Here is a 17488-nt window from a genome sequence, read left to right as displayed (position 1 = left end):
GATTCAATGCAATCCCTATCAAACTACCAATGGCCTTTTTCACAGAACTAGAACAAAAAATTTCATAATTTGTATGGAAACACAAAAGACCCCGAATAGCCAAAGCAATCTTGAGAAAGAAAAACGGAGCTGGAGGAATCAGGCTCCTGGACTTCAGACTATACTACAAATCTGCAGTAATCAAGACAGTATGGTACTGGCACAAAAACAGAAATATAGATCAATGGAACAGGAAAGAAAGCCCAGAGATAAACCCACGCACATATGGTCACCTTGTCTTTGGTAAAGGAGGCAAGAATATACAATGGAGAAAAGACAGCCTCTTCAATAAGTGGTGCTGGGAAAACTGGACAGCTACATGTGAAAGAATGAAATTAGAACACTCCCTAACACCATACACGAAAATAAACTCAAAATGGATTAAAGACCTAAATGTAAGGCCAGACACTATAAAACTCTTAGAGGAAAACATAGCCAGAACACTCTATGACATACATCACAGCAAGATCCTTTTAGACCCACCTCCTAGAGAAATGGAAATAAAAACAAAAATAAACAAATGGGACCTAATGAAACTTAAAAGCTTTTGCACAGCAAAGGAAACCATAAACAAGACGAAAAGACAACCCTCAGAATGGGAGAAAATATTCGCAAACAAATCAACGGGCAAAGGATTAATCTACAAAATATACAGGCAGCTCAATATCAAAAAAACAAACAACCCAATCCAAAAATGGGCAGAAGACCTAAAAAGACATTTCTCCAAAGAAGATATACAGATTGCCAACAAACACATGAAAGGATGCTCAACATCACTGATCATTAGAGAAGTGCAAATCAACCCTACAATGAGTATCACCTCACACTGGTCAGAATGGCCATCATCAAAAAATCTACAAACAATAAATGCTGGAGAGGGTGTGGAGAAAAGGGAACCCTCTTGCACTGTTGGTGGGAATGTCAATTGATACAGCCACTATGGAGAACAGTATGGAGGTTCCTTAAAAAACTAAAAATAGAACTAGCATATGACACAGCAATCCCACTACTGGGCATATACCCTGAGAAAACCATAATTCAAAAAGAGTCATGTACAACAATGTTCATTGTAGCTCTATTTACAATAGCCAGAACATGGAGCAACCTAAGTGTCCATCAACAGATGAATGGATAAAGAAGATGTGGCACATATATACAATGGAATATTACTCAGCCGTAAAAAGAGACGAAATTGAGTTATTTGTAGTGAGGTGGATGGACCTACAGACTGTCACACAGAGTGAAGTAAGTCAGAAAGAGGAAAACAAATACCGTATGCTAACACATATATATGGAATCTAAAAAAAAGAAAGAAAAAAAATGGTTCTGAAGAACCTAGGGGCAGGACAGGTATAAAGATGCAGACGTAGAGAATGGACTTGAGGACATGGGGAGGGGGAAAGGTAAGCTGGGACGAAGTGAGAGAGTGGCATGGACTTATATACACTACCAAATGTAAAATAGATAGCTAGTGGGAAGCAGCCACATAGCACAGGGAAATCAGCTTGGTGCTTTGTGACCACCTAGAGGGGTGGGATAGGGAGGGCGGGAGAGAGTCTCAAGAGGGAGGAGATATGGGGATATATGTTTATGTATAGCTGATTCACTTTGTTATACAGCAGAAACTAACACACCACTGTAAAGCAATTACACTCCAATAAAGATGTTAAAAAAAAAGAAAGATATTTCTGTAGATTTTCCTTTTTTTCCCTTATGTTCTTCCTATTTTGCTTCGTATTTAATTTTGAGAAAGCTTGTCTTGGATCGTTACAAAACATTTACTGTGCTGGGAAAAATCATGCTGGAACCAACACAACTTCTGGGTTAAGTTAACATCATTTCTAAATGCACGTGAAGTAATTATGGCAGAGAAACACATATGTTTGCCGGACAGACAGACTGGTAAATGGCTGACCCAGGTACTGGCATATGTGACCTGAGTTTGTAGTAGGAGTAGTTGTAATAGTTGTAATGATGACAGCTAGTAACATATACTTAGGCTCATTATGTGCCAGGCATGATGCTATAAACACTTAGTATGGATTATCTCCTTTATACACACAGACTCTATGAAGTAGATAAAGAAACAGATATTTAAAAAGATTAAATATTGATCTCTGCCCACGGTTACAAAGTTGTTAAGTGGTGAAGCTAGGATTTGAACCTAGATCTTTCTGACTCTAAGGCTTCAGCTTTTAATAACCACAATTAAATAATATTTCTCATCTAATGAAAGTGTGATGTGATTTTGCAGTAGTAAATGACAATGCAGCCCAATGGGCTTTATCCAGCTGGCATATGTAAACATAAATGTTCACGATGTGTGTACCTAGAAAACCACTGAACATTAGAGAGTGCTTATAATTTTTGCAGATTTCAACTTTCTGGCTAAGCTGGTGAGGGAAATCTTTGCACATGGCCAAAGGAGAATTCCAGAAGTGTGACACCTTCTCAGTTCTTTCCAGCTGAGTCAGAGGCTGCTGTGATGACTCAGGCTATGCGAGGGCCTTGGAATGGACACGCAGGCACACTCCTGAATTCCACACACGCAACAGACTGTATGGGGCGGGGGTGGAGGTAATTATGACCAGGGAGTTCATACCCAATGAGATCTAGGACTTCAAGCATGGATGCCAACCAAATAATTTTGGTGGAATTTTGACTTTTCATTTCAATTCTATTTAACAACTATGAATTATTCACTCACCACATGCCTGGAATTAACTATGCCAAGTGTTGGAGCTACAAAACGGAATAATCCATCAAGACCTCACACGCCCACGGAGCTAAATGTAGGCATTTCATTGAACCTACTCCATGCTGGGCACTCTTCTTGGCACTTTACATGTATTAACTCATTTAATTCTCACAACCCTATTCTATATGGACTAATGTTCTCCCTATTTTATAGATGATGAAACTGATGTGCAGAGAGGTTAAGAAACTTGCGGAGCAATTTGGACCTAGGATTTGAACCTAGGCTGTTTGAGTCTGGAACCTACGTTCTTAGCCTCTTCCCTAAACTCTCTGTAGTAGAGGGAGACAGAGAGGTTAAAAGTAATCGTAATGCGGGGCTTTAAGAAAAATTATAGACATATGTATACAATGGAATATTAGTAGAGGAGAAAGTGACTAACGTTGCCTCGGGTACTAGGGAGGATGGCAGTCTGGGAGGAGTGCCAGTTCAGCAAATCCTTCCTAGTGGATGTCAAATGGCTGTCAGGGACAGCAGATGAAACAGCACAGGCAAAGGCACGGAGGTGGGAAATGGCCTGGCGTGCCTGCAGGTTGCTATTGTTGAAATCGAAAGGCAATAAGGGGGCTTCTCTGGTGGCGCAGTGGTTAAGAATCCGCCTGCCAACGCAGGGGACACGGGTTAGAGCCCTGGTCTGGGAAGATCCCACATGCCGCGGAGCACCTAAGCCCGCACGCCACAACTACTGAGCCTGCGCTCTAGAGCCCGCGAGGCGCAACTACTGAAGCCCGCACGCCTAAAGCCCGTGCTCTTCAACAAGAGAAGCTACCACAACGAGAAGCCCGCGCATCACAAAGAAGAGTAGCCCCCGCTTGCCGCAATTAGAGAAAGCCCACGCGCAGCAGCAAAGACCCAACGCAGCCAAAAATAAAGAAAGAGAGAAAGAAAAGAAAGGCAATAGGGTAGTCGGCAGGAGATGAGTGCATAGAAGGAGAGAGATCAAGGAGAGGAAGAATTTCATTCTGTGAATTTGCCACACCAAGGAGTTTATTTTCAGGTGGGAAATACTGAAATAGGTTTTAAACGGGGTGGTGCGGTAGTGGTAATGTAACACTCGATTTGCCCTTTTGAATCTAGCTGGGGTTGAGAGGTAAGGAAAGAGGGCAAAACCTACACATAGGGTCTCCCAGTGAGAAACCAAGGCACCGGTGACGGGAATGGGGAAGGAAGGGTGAGTAGAGAGATTTTCTGAGGTCCACTGGACCTGTTGATTCAGGTGGGTGATTTGGGAGAGGAGGTTTGTTCATTAGAGTAAAGCTTGATTCTCATGAAAGCCCTCACTATGTGATTTAAGTCAGCTCTACACCCTTGCCCAGGAATTTGGACTTAAAGGACACTACATTTATAGATGTATGGGACGTGACTGAGGTTAAATACCTAATTCTCAGTACCATTATTTTCACCTTCCTTCCTGTAGTGTCAAGAGCTCCCCACCCCCGGAAGAAAACAGCAATGCTTTACTCTGCTGCTGATTATGGGTTTCATAATATATCATACATGGTCCCAGAGCAACTCTGCCTATTAGCTGGGGATGCCCACTGACAGATAATTACCACCTGCTATTCCTGCACTGTAATAATGATCATTTATCTCCTTTTACCTTCTTTTTATTTAAAAAAAATTACTTATCTGGTTGCACAGGGTCTTAGCTGCAGCACGTGGGTTCCTTAGTTGTGGCATGCGAACTCTTAGTTGCGGCATGCGTGTGGGATCTAGTTCCCTAACCAGGGATTGAACCCAGACCCCCCTGCATTGGGATTGCGGAGTCTTATCCACTGCACTACCAGGGAAATCCCCACCTTTTACCTTCTTTCTTGAAGTAACATTCAAAGATGGATAAATTACCCTACTCTTAAGATCAGTGGAGCAAACCAAGAACCAAAAGCCAAAAAGGAGTTACATTTCCATGCTTACAGCCTCCTCCTCACCTTCAGCTGGTTGGCACCTGCCTCTCTGCTCTATCCCAGATACTAACGGGGAAGCTCTCGGGCTCTATGCAGCCCGAGGAATGTTTAGGAGCAGAGCCCACCCAGTGAAGGGCAAGGCCACAGCTGGGAAGATGACTCACACTGGATCCAGAGAGAAAACAAATGGTCTCAGAAATTTGGTGGTGATGGGTAATGGTGGGGGAGGAAGATACAGGGAGAAGGGGCCACTGCCTTTTTCAGGAAATTGGTTAGCGAAATAATTCTAGTGGGAAAAGAATTGTTAAAAAAAAAAAAAAAAAAAAAAGCCCACTTACTGACACAAGAAATCAGATCATTAAATCTTTCCTTAGGAAAGAGGGGGTTTTCCAGCCCACGGAAGTAGAGCTTTAGAACGCCAGCAACTGAGTTAATATCGTGGTTACTCTGCTCCTCAGCCAGAGGGTTTTCACCTAAAAAAAAAAAAAGAAAAATTAGTTACATGCACATTGCTTCTCTTTTTATCGCTGAACAAAAATGTTTCTATACTCACACACACATTTCTATATATACATGTATCTTTTAATTACGTTTTATGGAAGATTATATGTTACTAAAATTAAAATAACTGGTTTAGATATCCTACCCCATGATTAACCTAAAAATAGTTGGTTAAAATAAAGCTTTTTTTTTTTTTTATCATATGCTACCAAATAATCCCTTACAAATTACCTAAATCTTAAAATAAAATATTGTGGGATTTATAATTGGACCCAACTTTTTTTTTTAAAGCTAAAATCTGTTATCTTAGGTTGACATAAATTCAAATACTATATTCTGTGTTTCTTATTCTACTGGGAAAAAGAAACAATATAGGTCTGTCTGGCTATGCTATATGGATCAGCAAAATTTATCAGAAATACTACAGGATTCACCTAATTGTGAATACCGACAATTAAATAAATATTTCTCAAAGTGGCATGGTGGTGTTCACAGCATACTTGAAAGCTGCTTTCAGCAGTGGGAGATTTTGAAATCAGACAGAGGAATTTGAAAATGTACCTTCAGTACCAAGGAATTTGCATAAAAAGTGGAAAATTTAAAAATATATCACAAACATGAAATTATATTATTCTTTATGCTAAGCACTTTAAAATGATCAGGTAACTGACCTGGCTTGTCCAGCTCCCTGAGAATCAAACTGAAATAAAATCCTTAAGAAGTTCAACATAATGTGCAGCCTTAAATCAAACTCCGTTTTTTTATTCACAGGTCTGCTCTTCTAAAGTTCACAAAAACTGTACATTGAATTTTAACTTTTTTTTTTTGCCTCTTGGGGCAGCTTATTTTCAGGGACCTGTGGTTCCTTTTTCTCTGCTTCAAGGGCAGGAAATCATTGAATGCGAATTCACCAAAATATTTATTTTTTTGCCCACTGTGAGAAAGTCTTACCCAAAGGGATCACAAACAAACAACATACCAGGGGAATGTTCAAGGAAAAATAATAAAGCATTTTTGCTTGCCAGTGGCTGGCACGGGAACCTGAGGCTTTACTGCATTTCAATTTATCTTGAATATGGTCCATGTAAGAGACTTGGACACTTAGCTCTTGAGAGGGGAGGCCGCTCGGCTCTACGCACTGTAAGAGGATTTGGAAGAGGAAAAACAATCTGGCTCCAAGTTCACCTCTTTACCCAAGGTTTCAAACCTGGCTCTGTGTCAAGTCTGGGTTAGGGCAAATGGGACCAAGAGGGGTTGCCTTGTCTCCAAGCCTTGATGCCCCTCCCTCCTCATCCTTGGCTTGACTTCCAAGCAGAGGCAGGAAGGTGCAGATGTATCCAGAAGCAGACACAATACAAATCATTATAACTGGAGAGCATTACTAGCTAGGAGCCACTACTGAAGAGTTAGGCACTTTCATGGATTATACCCAATTCTCACACCAGTCCTGGGATTCTGCAGATGAGGAAACCGAGGCCAAAATAAGAGATGAGTCACTTGACCCAAATCACATGATTAGTAAATGCAAGAGTGTGATTTGACTCTAGGTTCGCTTGATGCTAAAGTGTACGGTTTTGCTAATCATAATGTTTAGGAGGACTTATTTAGCCAATTGGGAATAAGAGTAAGGCTCCAACTAAGGTCACAGGGAAGGAGTCTGGGGATGGTAGTAAGAGCAAGGAGAGTTCCTGACAAAGGAAATAGACATGAAGCTGGGATGAGTCACCTCAAACAGCTGCTATGCAGGCCCAAGGCTGTTCTTGCCACTCTTCTAGAATCTTTCATGAGCCACCTTTGACAAAGTGCTGAGGATTATCAATGCCAGTCCTAAACCAGGATACAAAACTCATAGGCTTTTCTAGACTTGATAACAAAGTCTTATGATTTTGGCTTCATTTCTTAGCTATTCTAAATAGATTCTTAACTCAACATCCACAACGAAATAAATGCAGAGAAAGGTTTTGAAGATATACAGAATAAGTATGCCACTTCGCTCTACAGAAAATGATGACTTTTTAACAAGGTTTGCTTATAGGTGCAGACATGCAATTACCTCTCTCAAATGAATTTTTAATATCATTGACTTCCACCTGGGAACCAGACACTCTGAAAATCCCCTGATGCTGAAGACCTAAAGAGAACAGAAGGGAAAGAGCATGAAAGAACCCATCACGTCCTCCAGGTCCCCCTTTTCCCAACAATTAAGTATTAAAAGGAAAGACATATTTACTGAAATACTCCTAGTAATTATTGTTTAAAATAAGAATATTGCAGTTTAGGGCTTACCATAGAGATTGATGAACCGAATACAGCTTTCCACAATGAGGGGGATGATCTGTCCTGAGTCCTGGGTAAAGAGATGGAAACCAGTTAACCGCAAGAAGAGGCACAAATCACACATAATAATAAAGCTCACAGTTTAACCCTAGTTAAAGACTGACTTTTACTCTTTTAGATGATCATTGCCAAACACACTCCCTCTAAAATATTCCACAAGGGCCAAATACAAAATTATATTTAATCGAAGGTATGTTTCAGTTCTGGGGCAAACCAAATTAAATACATTGAAGGCAATCGTGTTTCAGCTTACTCTGCTGTGCCTAAAGATGTCAAGCTAATTCATCTTTTCTACTGTATGTGGGCTTACATATAGAAATGAATATATAAATCACTCATTTTTTAAAAGGTTATTTATAAAAGTAATTAATCTAATGGACCTGAAAAGAACTCTGTGTATTTTAAGCATAGCATCTCAGGACTGACTGACTGTACTAGTCACCAAACACAACCATTCAGCCATCTCAGGATCTTCTCTGTGGCATCCCTGAGAGTCCACCATCTAGATGATGACAGTTATAAAAGGGCTTACATGTTTCCAGATGCAATGATATGAGAGCTGCTCATAATGTGTCATGTATTTATTTAGTTAGCATCAGAACTTACTGATCCTTAGAGATTTTTCACTGTTATTTTTTCATGTTTTAAGGATGGAGAAAAAAATGGCACCAATGCACACCCCATTAGATCTCGTTTTCTTAGAAGGAACATCTCTTAGCCTTCTTTCTCCACATCTCATAATATAGTCAGTGCACTCTACTGAGCAAATGTGAATTCTGGAACTGTATTAAGACATGTACAGGATGACAAATGAAATGAAGGAGCTGCTTACGTCACAGTGAAATATGTATCAATGCCATGCACTCCATGTAGTTAAAAAAGGTTACCGACTATAGAGTTATTTTTCATGTTCTTTTCAGGCTCTGCTCTTTCAGGAATTAGAGCTTTAAGGTTAACATGGAGGTTCAAAATGATTAGCTGAAATCAGGCACTAATTCATGAGGAATTTTATTCTGCAACACTAGAAGAATTTGGTGGTCTCAATCTATTAGAACAATTCAGAATCCACTAACCTTTCCAATTAATCAACAGGGCAAGGAGTGGGAATAATGCAGTCCAGCAATCTCACTTTTTACCATTCCTAGAATGGGTAATATACTTCTTGAGGAATGGCTTCATTTTCGGTTTTAAGACAATCTAATCAGTGTATAAACCAGTTAACGGTTCAATTACTTCTGGAGCCTGCATTAAGTTTCTCTAATTAGTCAATTTGTTTCGGGAATGTAAACTTTATTAATTGTGGACCAGCTGGCTCAAGAATAGCCATATAATTACATCAAAACTTACTAAATATGAGAGGAGATTTTTCTTTAGGATACAAACTTTTTTTATGTGAACAATTCCTATAAAACTGTAATCTAAAAGAGCAACAAATATTTAAATGTAAATGATAAAAGGAGAATATTAGTTTGCAACTCAGCTGAACTTAGGATTAAAACAAAAAGAAAAACCAAGAATAAAAGGTTATTAAAAGGAAAATGTTTGCATTAAGAAAGTTCTAAATAAAAATGTGTTAGGTTTGTGTATTATTTAAAAAATATTTTCGTCTTCACATTTGCTTAGGCAACTGCTAATCTTTCAGCTATCATCACTATTTCATTCAGATATCATGAATTTTGGAGTCAAAAAGTAATGAATGTGCATGTTTTAACTTAATTTCATGGATGCCAGATACTTTGGTAGAAAATATTTTACAAGAAGTGAAGCAATGGGCTGTGCTCCATCAACCATTCAAACAAATCCCTTTGTGTCTCAGTTTCCCCATGGGAAACAGGAAAAATGGTGTTTTTCTCGCTGTCTCACAGTGATATTGTGGGGACCTCAACTGACTGAGCACTTTTCAGAAGTGTAGGGATCTCTGTATCCACTGTTTCACTGCTAGGACCAAAGATTCTTTAATATGCCATCTGGGACAAAGAGGAGCTCACATAAGTGAATTTTCCACGATCAGTGGTTTACTCCTCCTTTCGTGCCTAAATCTGGTTTCCTTTAACTGTTCTTAATGAAAAATCTTTTAAAAATATAATATGTGCTTTCCTATGACCTTAAGCAGTCATTCTTGTACTGTGCTATCAGATATAATGCAATCATACATCTGCTTCTTTGAGCTTTTCTATATTCTCCTTCTCTGCCAGGCCATCAGTAGCACAGCCCTGTGCTTTCATTTTATCATTCCCTCTCTCCATCTAGTTTGCCCCTGCTTGTGAGCCCTGGGCTGGGAAACCAGACAATCAAATTTGACAATAATTTTATATTAAATTAGAGCCAATAAGGCTCTTCTGGGTTTAAGGCTAATGGCAATGGATTCGTGATTGCTCTGTAGGTTGTCCGGTGACTTTTCACTCAATTCCAGGGTTAGGGCTCAGTTTTAAGGTTGCCAGATGCTTTAAATCTCTGTATGTATGCATGTGTCTCTCTGTCCACATGCATGCACACACACACACATACATTTTTTAACGATTAGTGTACATAGCCAATAAAAGATCTGTCTTTAAAGAAAGTAAGACAGCTGTAACATATTGTTAAGGGAGGTTATCAATGATGTGGTTTCCTGTATAAATTTAGTCTTCAGAAACACTGCATCCCATGTCATGAAATGTTAGCTATGAAAGAGTAAGTTCTTCTCTTTTTTGTATAATTTACACAAGGGTCCAAAATCCAGTATTAAATGTGCATTTGGTATTTAACATTGACTCTCCTTAATAAAAGCCCCTGACCCAAATTTAGTATGTTTGCCAAATACATAATGTAAAACCTAGGAGTTTATCCAGTTTTACTAGAGAACTACTCCTCTTAAATCAGTGTTTGAGTTCTATGATTCTTTTCTAAGTAAAGCTATTTATAAACCTGTCTAATTTCCAACTGCAAACACTTTTCTTTTAAAGACCTTAAAAAATCTAATTAAAGCCAAGCATGACTGTGATTTGAAGATGATATCAAGAGCGAAAGAGGCTGTGCCCTCGCTTCCCTCGAGCACTATACCTGATGTCTCGCGTGTGAATTCCTTCGTCCTCGGCTAGAAGCATTATCAGAAATACAGGATGAAAAAGACAGAGTAAACACAGCAGAGATCCAGATACAGACCACAGGGTCCTACAATTTATCCAATATAATGAATTCCTCAAGTCATGGGAAATCGACACTCTTTGTGCTTCAGAGCTAGCTTAACGATGGACTTTAGATATATTTTGTGCCATCTCATTTGCATGAGTAGAAACAAAACATTTTATCAGGTAGCTCTTTTCCTTTTTGTACAAATTATGGCTTTTTTTTTTTTTTTTTTTTTAAAGAAAGAGGGCTTTCTCTTTTGCCAGTATAATAATACCCACATTTATTCCCTCTTCTGAAGGCACTCAAACCAAATATTCTTTCCTCTCTGACTTCAGGAAATATTATATTGATTTTCTGGGAAAGCAAAGAGCCCCAGGACAGACTTGGACATAATGACCTGCCTCCTTTTATGAGAGGCTGAGACCATTATAGTAAGAAGCGTGGAGATCAGCCACCCAGATGGCTGGTGCCAGTACCTTGATGAATGTTTCCAAATCCCCATTAAACAACTTAGCATTATACTGTGAGCGGGGTCTGGACTTCCTGTGTTTCTGGGGCTTAGGGGGAACATTTGGAGGCCTAAGAGAGGGAATATAATTACTGAGCATGGCAGAAATCAAACAATAAATGAAACACCCATAGGTCACATAAAAATTACACACCACAGGAATTCTTGTGTTCCTTCCCCACCCCTACCCACAGAGGAAAACAGTCCTCCCCTTTCCCATTTATTTACTTTTACTTATATATCAAAACCCATACCAGCTATTCAATCAGACTATTCTTTTCTTGTATGTTGTAGTTGACATTTGTTTGCGAGTTTGTTTTAAAGCGGTCATCATCAACAAATGGAATGAACTGCGAGCTATCTGGCCAAGAGTTACAAACCGAGGTTTGTGTTATTCGGCTTACATGTCACACACAAGACACAACAAGTCATAAAAATTAGGACTCTGATAGATCCCAATAGAGAAATTAAATATAATATTTTTAATTACAACATAATTCTTCAATGCAAATAACATGACATCTGTTCGATATCCCTCAGGTAATTAATGGGATTTTATTTTATGCAAAAGTAGCTACTAATGGGTCACAAGTGAAAAACAGAGTTTTGTTTCAGTGCTATTTCTGGGGGGCAGTGGGTCCCAGCTCACATGAATTGTTATTTCTTTAAAACAAACTAGCTCATCACCTATTTGTAGAGCATTAAGATGCACCCGTTTATTCTTTTCTGGACTCTCTCCATCTCCAGTCTGCTTGCTTTGATGGATAAGTCAGTCTCTCTGGCATATGCACATCCAGGGTACCACGTACCATATTTAGAAACCCTGCATCATCTTGCTCTGTAACTGGAGAGAGGGAACCTCTTCTGCCCTCTCCCTTTACGGCAAAGAGGGCCAGGATTACGTGACTCAACTTCAACAACTGTGCTGCAACGAATACATGGAAGAAGAATCCCAAAACTTCTCTCTGGACATTCCAGTCTAAACTCCTTCTTAATTGGAAGGCTGGTTTAAGGATGTACACCACACTTGGAAATCAGGTAAAGCCCTTTATTAAGCTGCAAACTCTCTAGGAAGAATTGCCTTTTCAGTTCATTAAAGTTCTGAAAGACCAGTTTAGAAACAAAAGCCCAAGAGTTTATGTAGAAGCCTGGCTAGCTTCCTAAGGTATTATCATAGCAATCAAGAGAGGTAGGGGAACAAACTTGCTGATACCGCCTTCCATAGCCAAATTCTAAGGCTCTCCCAGCAGCTGGGCTCCTATGACTAATGGGGTATATACAGCAAGCAACACCTGAAGCTCCATGGTGCTTGAGAGGTTAAAAGGAGCCCTTGCAAGTGTCTAGAAGCGAACATGGAAAATTTCACCAAGCAGCAAGTCATCATCTGCCACTGCTGAAATTTCTGAAATCTTGTTTATACACTGAATTCTGTGCCAATCACAGAGGAAAGGATCTGGTAGGTATAAACAAACAAAACAACTGCCCACCAAGGAATATAACCATATGTGCTTGATTTCATCCACTCTTTTCATTATTTTAGAAGTTTTTTAAAATATAGACTTTATTTTTACTCAGGTATGGTGAGGCAGCAGATCAGAAGACAACTGTCATTGGGAAGACTGTTTGTTACTCATAGTTCCCAAGAGTTGGGGGCATGCTACTACATGGGGGAGGGGGGCACACGCAGAAGCACCAAGGTCGCTCAGGAGGAAGGAAGAATGAGGGAAAATGTGAGCCTTTGTTGCGGTTCCAGGTTCCTGTGGGAAGGAACAGGCAAGGCAGGGTAAACAGGTTTAGGATTGGCTGGTCCTTGAATAATTTTGGTGGGCCCTGGGGGCCGGGAGCTGTCTCTATTTGTCTGGTACCTGGCCTTTGGGTGACTGGGGGAAGAGGAACAGTGGCCCTGAGGCGAAGACTTGATTGATAAAGGAGGTGGCTGAGAGTCTGGGCTCTGGACTCGTTGCTTTGTACACAAAAGGCACACTTGTAAGCAAGTCCTTTACTATCTCTAGGAACTGACTGACTCTCAGAGGGGGAGTTCCTGCAGGGTCAGGAAGGCCCCAAGATATCAAAAGCATCAAACATAGAAACTAGAAAATGTGGTTATTACAACAAGGTCCAAAGAACTTCACATTTAATGCTATCTGGAGCAGTTGATGAAGCTAAGGGAATAGGAACACAGGCTCATTTTGTTTGGTTACTGATTAGCAGGGACAAGCAAATGTTGTAGCTAGAGCCAAAGTCCCCAGTGGCACTGGATAATTATTGCTGCATCACTGAGAGATGCAGAGAAACTCCTGGCTGGGGCTAATGGAGAGATGTCTTTTGAGTCTTCTCCCAAAAGCCTGAAAATTGCCTCTCTTGACACATCAAAAGTATGAGACAAATATGAAGATACTAAAGCTGTGAGAGGGATTTGAGGTTAAAATAAACTGCCTGAGTGCTTATCAAGGTACTTTCCACGGCAGAGTTGGCTCGGCAGGCAGACTGGTGCACTGATGGATCTGGCTCTACCACGTACACATCAGGTGAACAGATTCTACATTCATTCAACATTCGAATTGTATGACTCCTTCTGGTTGTGTGCCTGCCACACAACTTCCAGATAATCTGGCTTTCTAGGTAGAATGCCCATGTGGATGAGAGGAAGTACCAGTCAGGACGATGTGAATATCAAGTCTGTTGGGCAAGTACAGCTCTCATCGCAAATATATATTTGCACTCCTTCCTTTAAAAAAATCTTTTAAAAGAGTGCCCTACGTTAATTATAATTTAGAAACAGGTAAAATAGTTGATAGTGCAAAGGGACACTATATGTGAAAAAAGCCACATATTACTATGCAGGAGTAATATGCCTCTTTGTCACTGACATAGGGAAGAAAAACCTCAGTATTTTCATAAAGTTTAGACAAGTCAGTAGCTGTATCTTTCTAGTTGGTTCACCGAGAAGTAAGAGGGGTTTCCTTTTGAATAAACTGCCTAGCAGGAACATTGCAGAACCTTAAAATCAACTTGCCAATTACTGAAACAGACACACTAGTGTTCTAAATGCCTCCTACCTCAAAGAGAACTCAACTTTAAAAGTGTGAAGTCTTGCTATGTTAATTAGAATAATTTCTGGCTGTCCTACAAATGTTGACAGAGAAAAATAAAAGTTGCCACAAACTTTCCCCAACCCAAATCAGAACCTGCTTCCAAAAAGGCTTTTCCTTCTCAGCAGTAGCACCAAAATCCTTCTAAGAATTTTAAAAAAGGGGAGAAAAAGGAAGAAAAAAAAGAAAGAAAGTGCAATATGATACTAGGCATTAAAAGTTAAATTTTTAAAGTAAACCAAACAGGGGCAGAGCTAAAATCCTAAGAGTATTCAACATAGCTCTAGTTTTTATACGCCATACAGGAGCAAGAAGTAACTAACACAGTAGATATGTGCATAATATTGCTTGTTAATTAAATTATCAAATCAAAAATCTTATCAGACTCTTTCTAGAAACTTAAAGTGTTTTGGATTAGATAAATCAAACCCATTCAATTTATGTCTTTTTTTTTAACTGAGGCTGCTCATTAAAGAGCTTTACAATTCCACTGGGAAACCCTCAGATCTTCCAGAGCAAATCTGGTTTTGTGAGAACCCCAAACACTTCATGTTACTGTTTTACTGTCAAGCCCAAACTATCTTCCATGTTCATTAACAAAATATCTTCATTCTTGCAGCATTTAAATGGTTGTTTGTTAAAAGAGAGAAGAGAGTGAGATGCAATGAGTTATGATAAAATATTTTCCTACCTTGTAGTCATATATTCAGCTCTATGACCTGAAGAAAAAAAAAAATTAAAATAAGTCAACTGAATGGCATCCATGCAATACACTGGGCAATCTTTTGTATCATCTGTCCCTTGATTTATGATGCTGAGTTTATAATAACTTACACATTTTATGGTAGAGAGCATGAAGACAGTATATAAAGATAGACAAAAAATTCAAAGTAAATATTTCATAAAATCTATACATAAAATTTAATAAATTCTATGGATTAGAGAAACATATTTCACTTGGCAATTTGAGGCAGCGAGTTTTATTTTTTATTATTATTTTTTAAATCAAGAAATAGCTGTATGATCTTTTTTTTTTTTTTTTTTTTAGTTATTTGGCTGCGCCATGTGGTATGTGGGATCTTGGTTCCCTGACCAGGGATTGAACCTGAGCCCCCTGCAGTGGAAGCTCAGAGTCTTAACCACTGGACCACCAGGGAAGCTGCTGCTTGATCTTAACTGTAAGTTCAAAGATGAAATACAAATAAAACACATCCAAGATTTGAATGTTAGTTATTCCCCATCTTGATTGATACTTGTGAGAGAGCAGCAGGGGGTCACATAGGGTTAGGAGAACTCAATTTCCTTTAGATTAAATTGGTGTTTATTCTATAATATGAAATCAGGGAGAGAAGTTGCACTTTATAGTCGGAAATGATATTTGCAGATATTAAAGTACAAGGACATTAAATTATGCTACATTCCACCAACTCATAAGCTAAAAGCCTTTCACAGAATTTTCTGTCACTTAAAACATGAGGTTCTTATACATTCGGGCTTCTTGATTTGTTTTAAATAACAGCTCTGTATTTTTGTGGTGCTCCTACAAACTGAGGTAATTTCAAGTTTGAATATGTCTATGGGTTGCTGTCTGTTCTCTCTTATATTTACGGTGGAGCAGTGGGAAGGGGTGTGGGAGAGTTAAACCATTCAACTGGTTTGTTTGCAAAATGATGATACGGTCCTGAAACAGCCTGAAAATACAGCTGGCAGAGAAGGGTCATGTTGCAGCACAAACAGGTGAGACCAGCCCATCGTATCACAATGCAGTGATTCAGGCTTGCAGGGCAAGGCCAATATAACAATCCGTAGAGAGAGCTGCCTAGCTGGGAATGGTGAATGAACACTGCCAGGCTGCAATGAGTCTTTTACTCTATCATCTGCTTTTGAATAACAAGTGACATAAAGTATTTAGCTAATACCTATTTACTAAACAAGGGGCACCAGTTCATATCAGAGAATACCTTTCTCAAACAGATCCAGGCTACTGTTAAGTCTTGGTAGAATCTGTCCTTGGCCATGACTTGGGGTTGGGGTGGGGGGAGAGGAAAAAAATCTGATTTTTCCTCCACTACCCAGTTCTACCTATCATTTAACTGGAAGTCCCTTCCTTCTGCTGGCCTTCTGCTATTTTGGGGAACAAGAAAAAAGAGATGGTGGACACAGAACTCCAGAAGAATTTATAGCTATTTCTAAGTGGGAGAGGTCTATCAGAAAGCGGAGAGAGCAGACGGTGAGCTGAGTGTGATGTCTTACGGGATAGCCTTCAGCAGGAAGCTGGCTATACAGGGTTAAAGCACAAGGAGAAGACAGGGCTGGAGATTAAGGTTTAAAGAGTGGTCACCCTTTAGGTTGTGCTGGGGCCATGGGAGCTAGCTGAGATCACCCAGGGTGAGTCAGTAGAATGAACAAAGGATGGAAGGCAGAGAAAATAGCTGGCTTGTGCTGTACTGTATTCTGCCATGCTGCATACTTTATTACAACATAAAAGTATGACATAAACTGTATATGTATCAGTAACAACAATAAAAACAGCAATGATGTCTAACATTTATTAGACACTGTTCTAAGCACTTTCTCTGTAGTAACTCACAATTTTCACAACTTGATGAAGTAGGTACTATTACTATTTTTATTTTACAGAAGAGACTGAGCATACAGAGGGCAAGTGACTTGCCCAAGGTCACATGGTCAGTACGTGGTGGGTCTGGCACTAAGGCCCAGGTTTGTTTTAATTCTAGATCTGAGCTCCCAAGTAATATTGGGCGGGCCAAAAAGTTCGTTCTGTTTTAAGTAAAAATAAAAGACATTTTTCATTTTTGCCAAGAATTTTATTGCACAATGTATTCACTAACCGAACGAACTTTTTGGCCAATCCACTATACTGTAAGATGTAAGTCTTTTGTTTTCCCCAGCAAATACTAGATCCTAGAAGACAGGTAGAGACTATGCCTTACATATCTGTCCACCTCATATGGCTAAAGCCAAATACAAAATACTGAAGATTTAATAAATTAAATAAATTATTAAATAAATCTAATATCTATCAAATTAAAGAGAATCACAGATGCTAATAACATTCAAGTGACTCAATGATAATTCAATGTTAATGATAATAATAATGTTATAATAATAATTACAATATATATGATGATAATAATAATGACAATATCATTAATATTATTATTAATTAATTATTAATTACTATTATTAACGTTAATAATAATTCAATGTTAATGATAAT

At 39.2% G+C, this 17488-nt stretch overlaps 1 protein-coding gene across 2 annotated transcripts in view; it reads right to left on the bottom strand.

The window, feature by feature from the left end:
- Positions 1-17488, bottom strand: part of SRGAP1 (SLIT-ROBO Rho GTPase activating protein 1) — a 274797-nt gene that overhangs the window by 42589 nt on the left and 214720 nt on the right. The window contains exons 11-15 of one of the 2 annotated variants that reach the window (XM_082351200.1): positions 14939-14966; positions 11124-11226; positions 7486-7546; positions 7253-7330; positions 5037-5171 (exon numbers count right to left, since the gene is read on the bottom strand). In XM_082351200.1, coding sequence (XP_082207326.1) covers positions 5037-5171; positions 7253-7330; positions 7486-7546; positions 11124-11226; positions 14939-14966 — 405 coding nt within the window. Of the gene's footprint in view, positions 1-5036; positions 5172-7252; positions 7331-7485; positions 7547-10578; positions 10613-11123; positions 11227-14938; positions 14967-17488 lie in introns of both variants that reach the window. The other variant, XM_082351201.1, reaches the window with a different exon arrangement.

Source organism: Balaenoptera borealis (assembly GCF_965194805.1).
Source record: "Balaenoptera borealis genome assembly, chromosome: 13".
NCBI lineage: Eukaryota > Metazoa > Chordata > Mammalia > Artiodactyla > Balaenopteridae > Balaenoptera > Balaenoptera borealis.
Note: the sequence above shows the minus strand (reverse complement) of the source record. Positions and strands in the feature narration are given on the sequence as shown.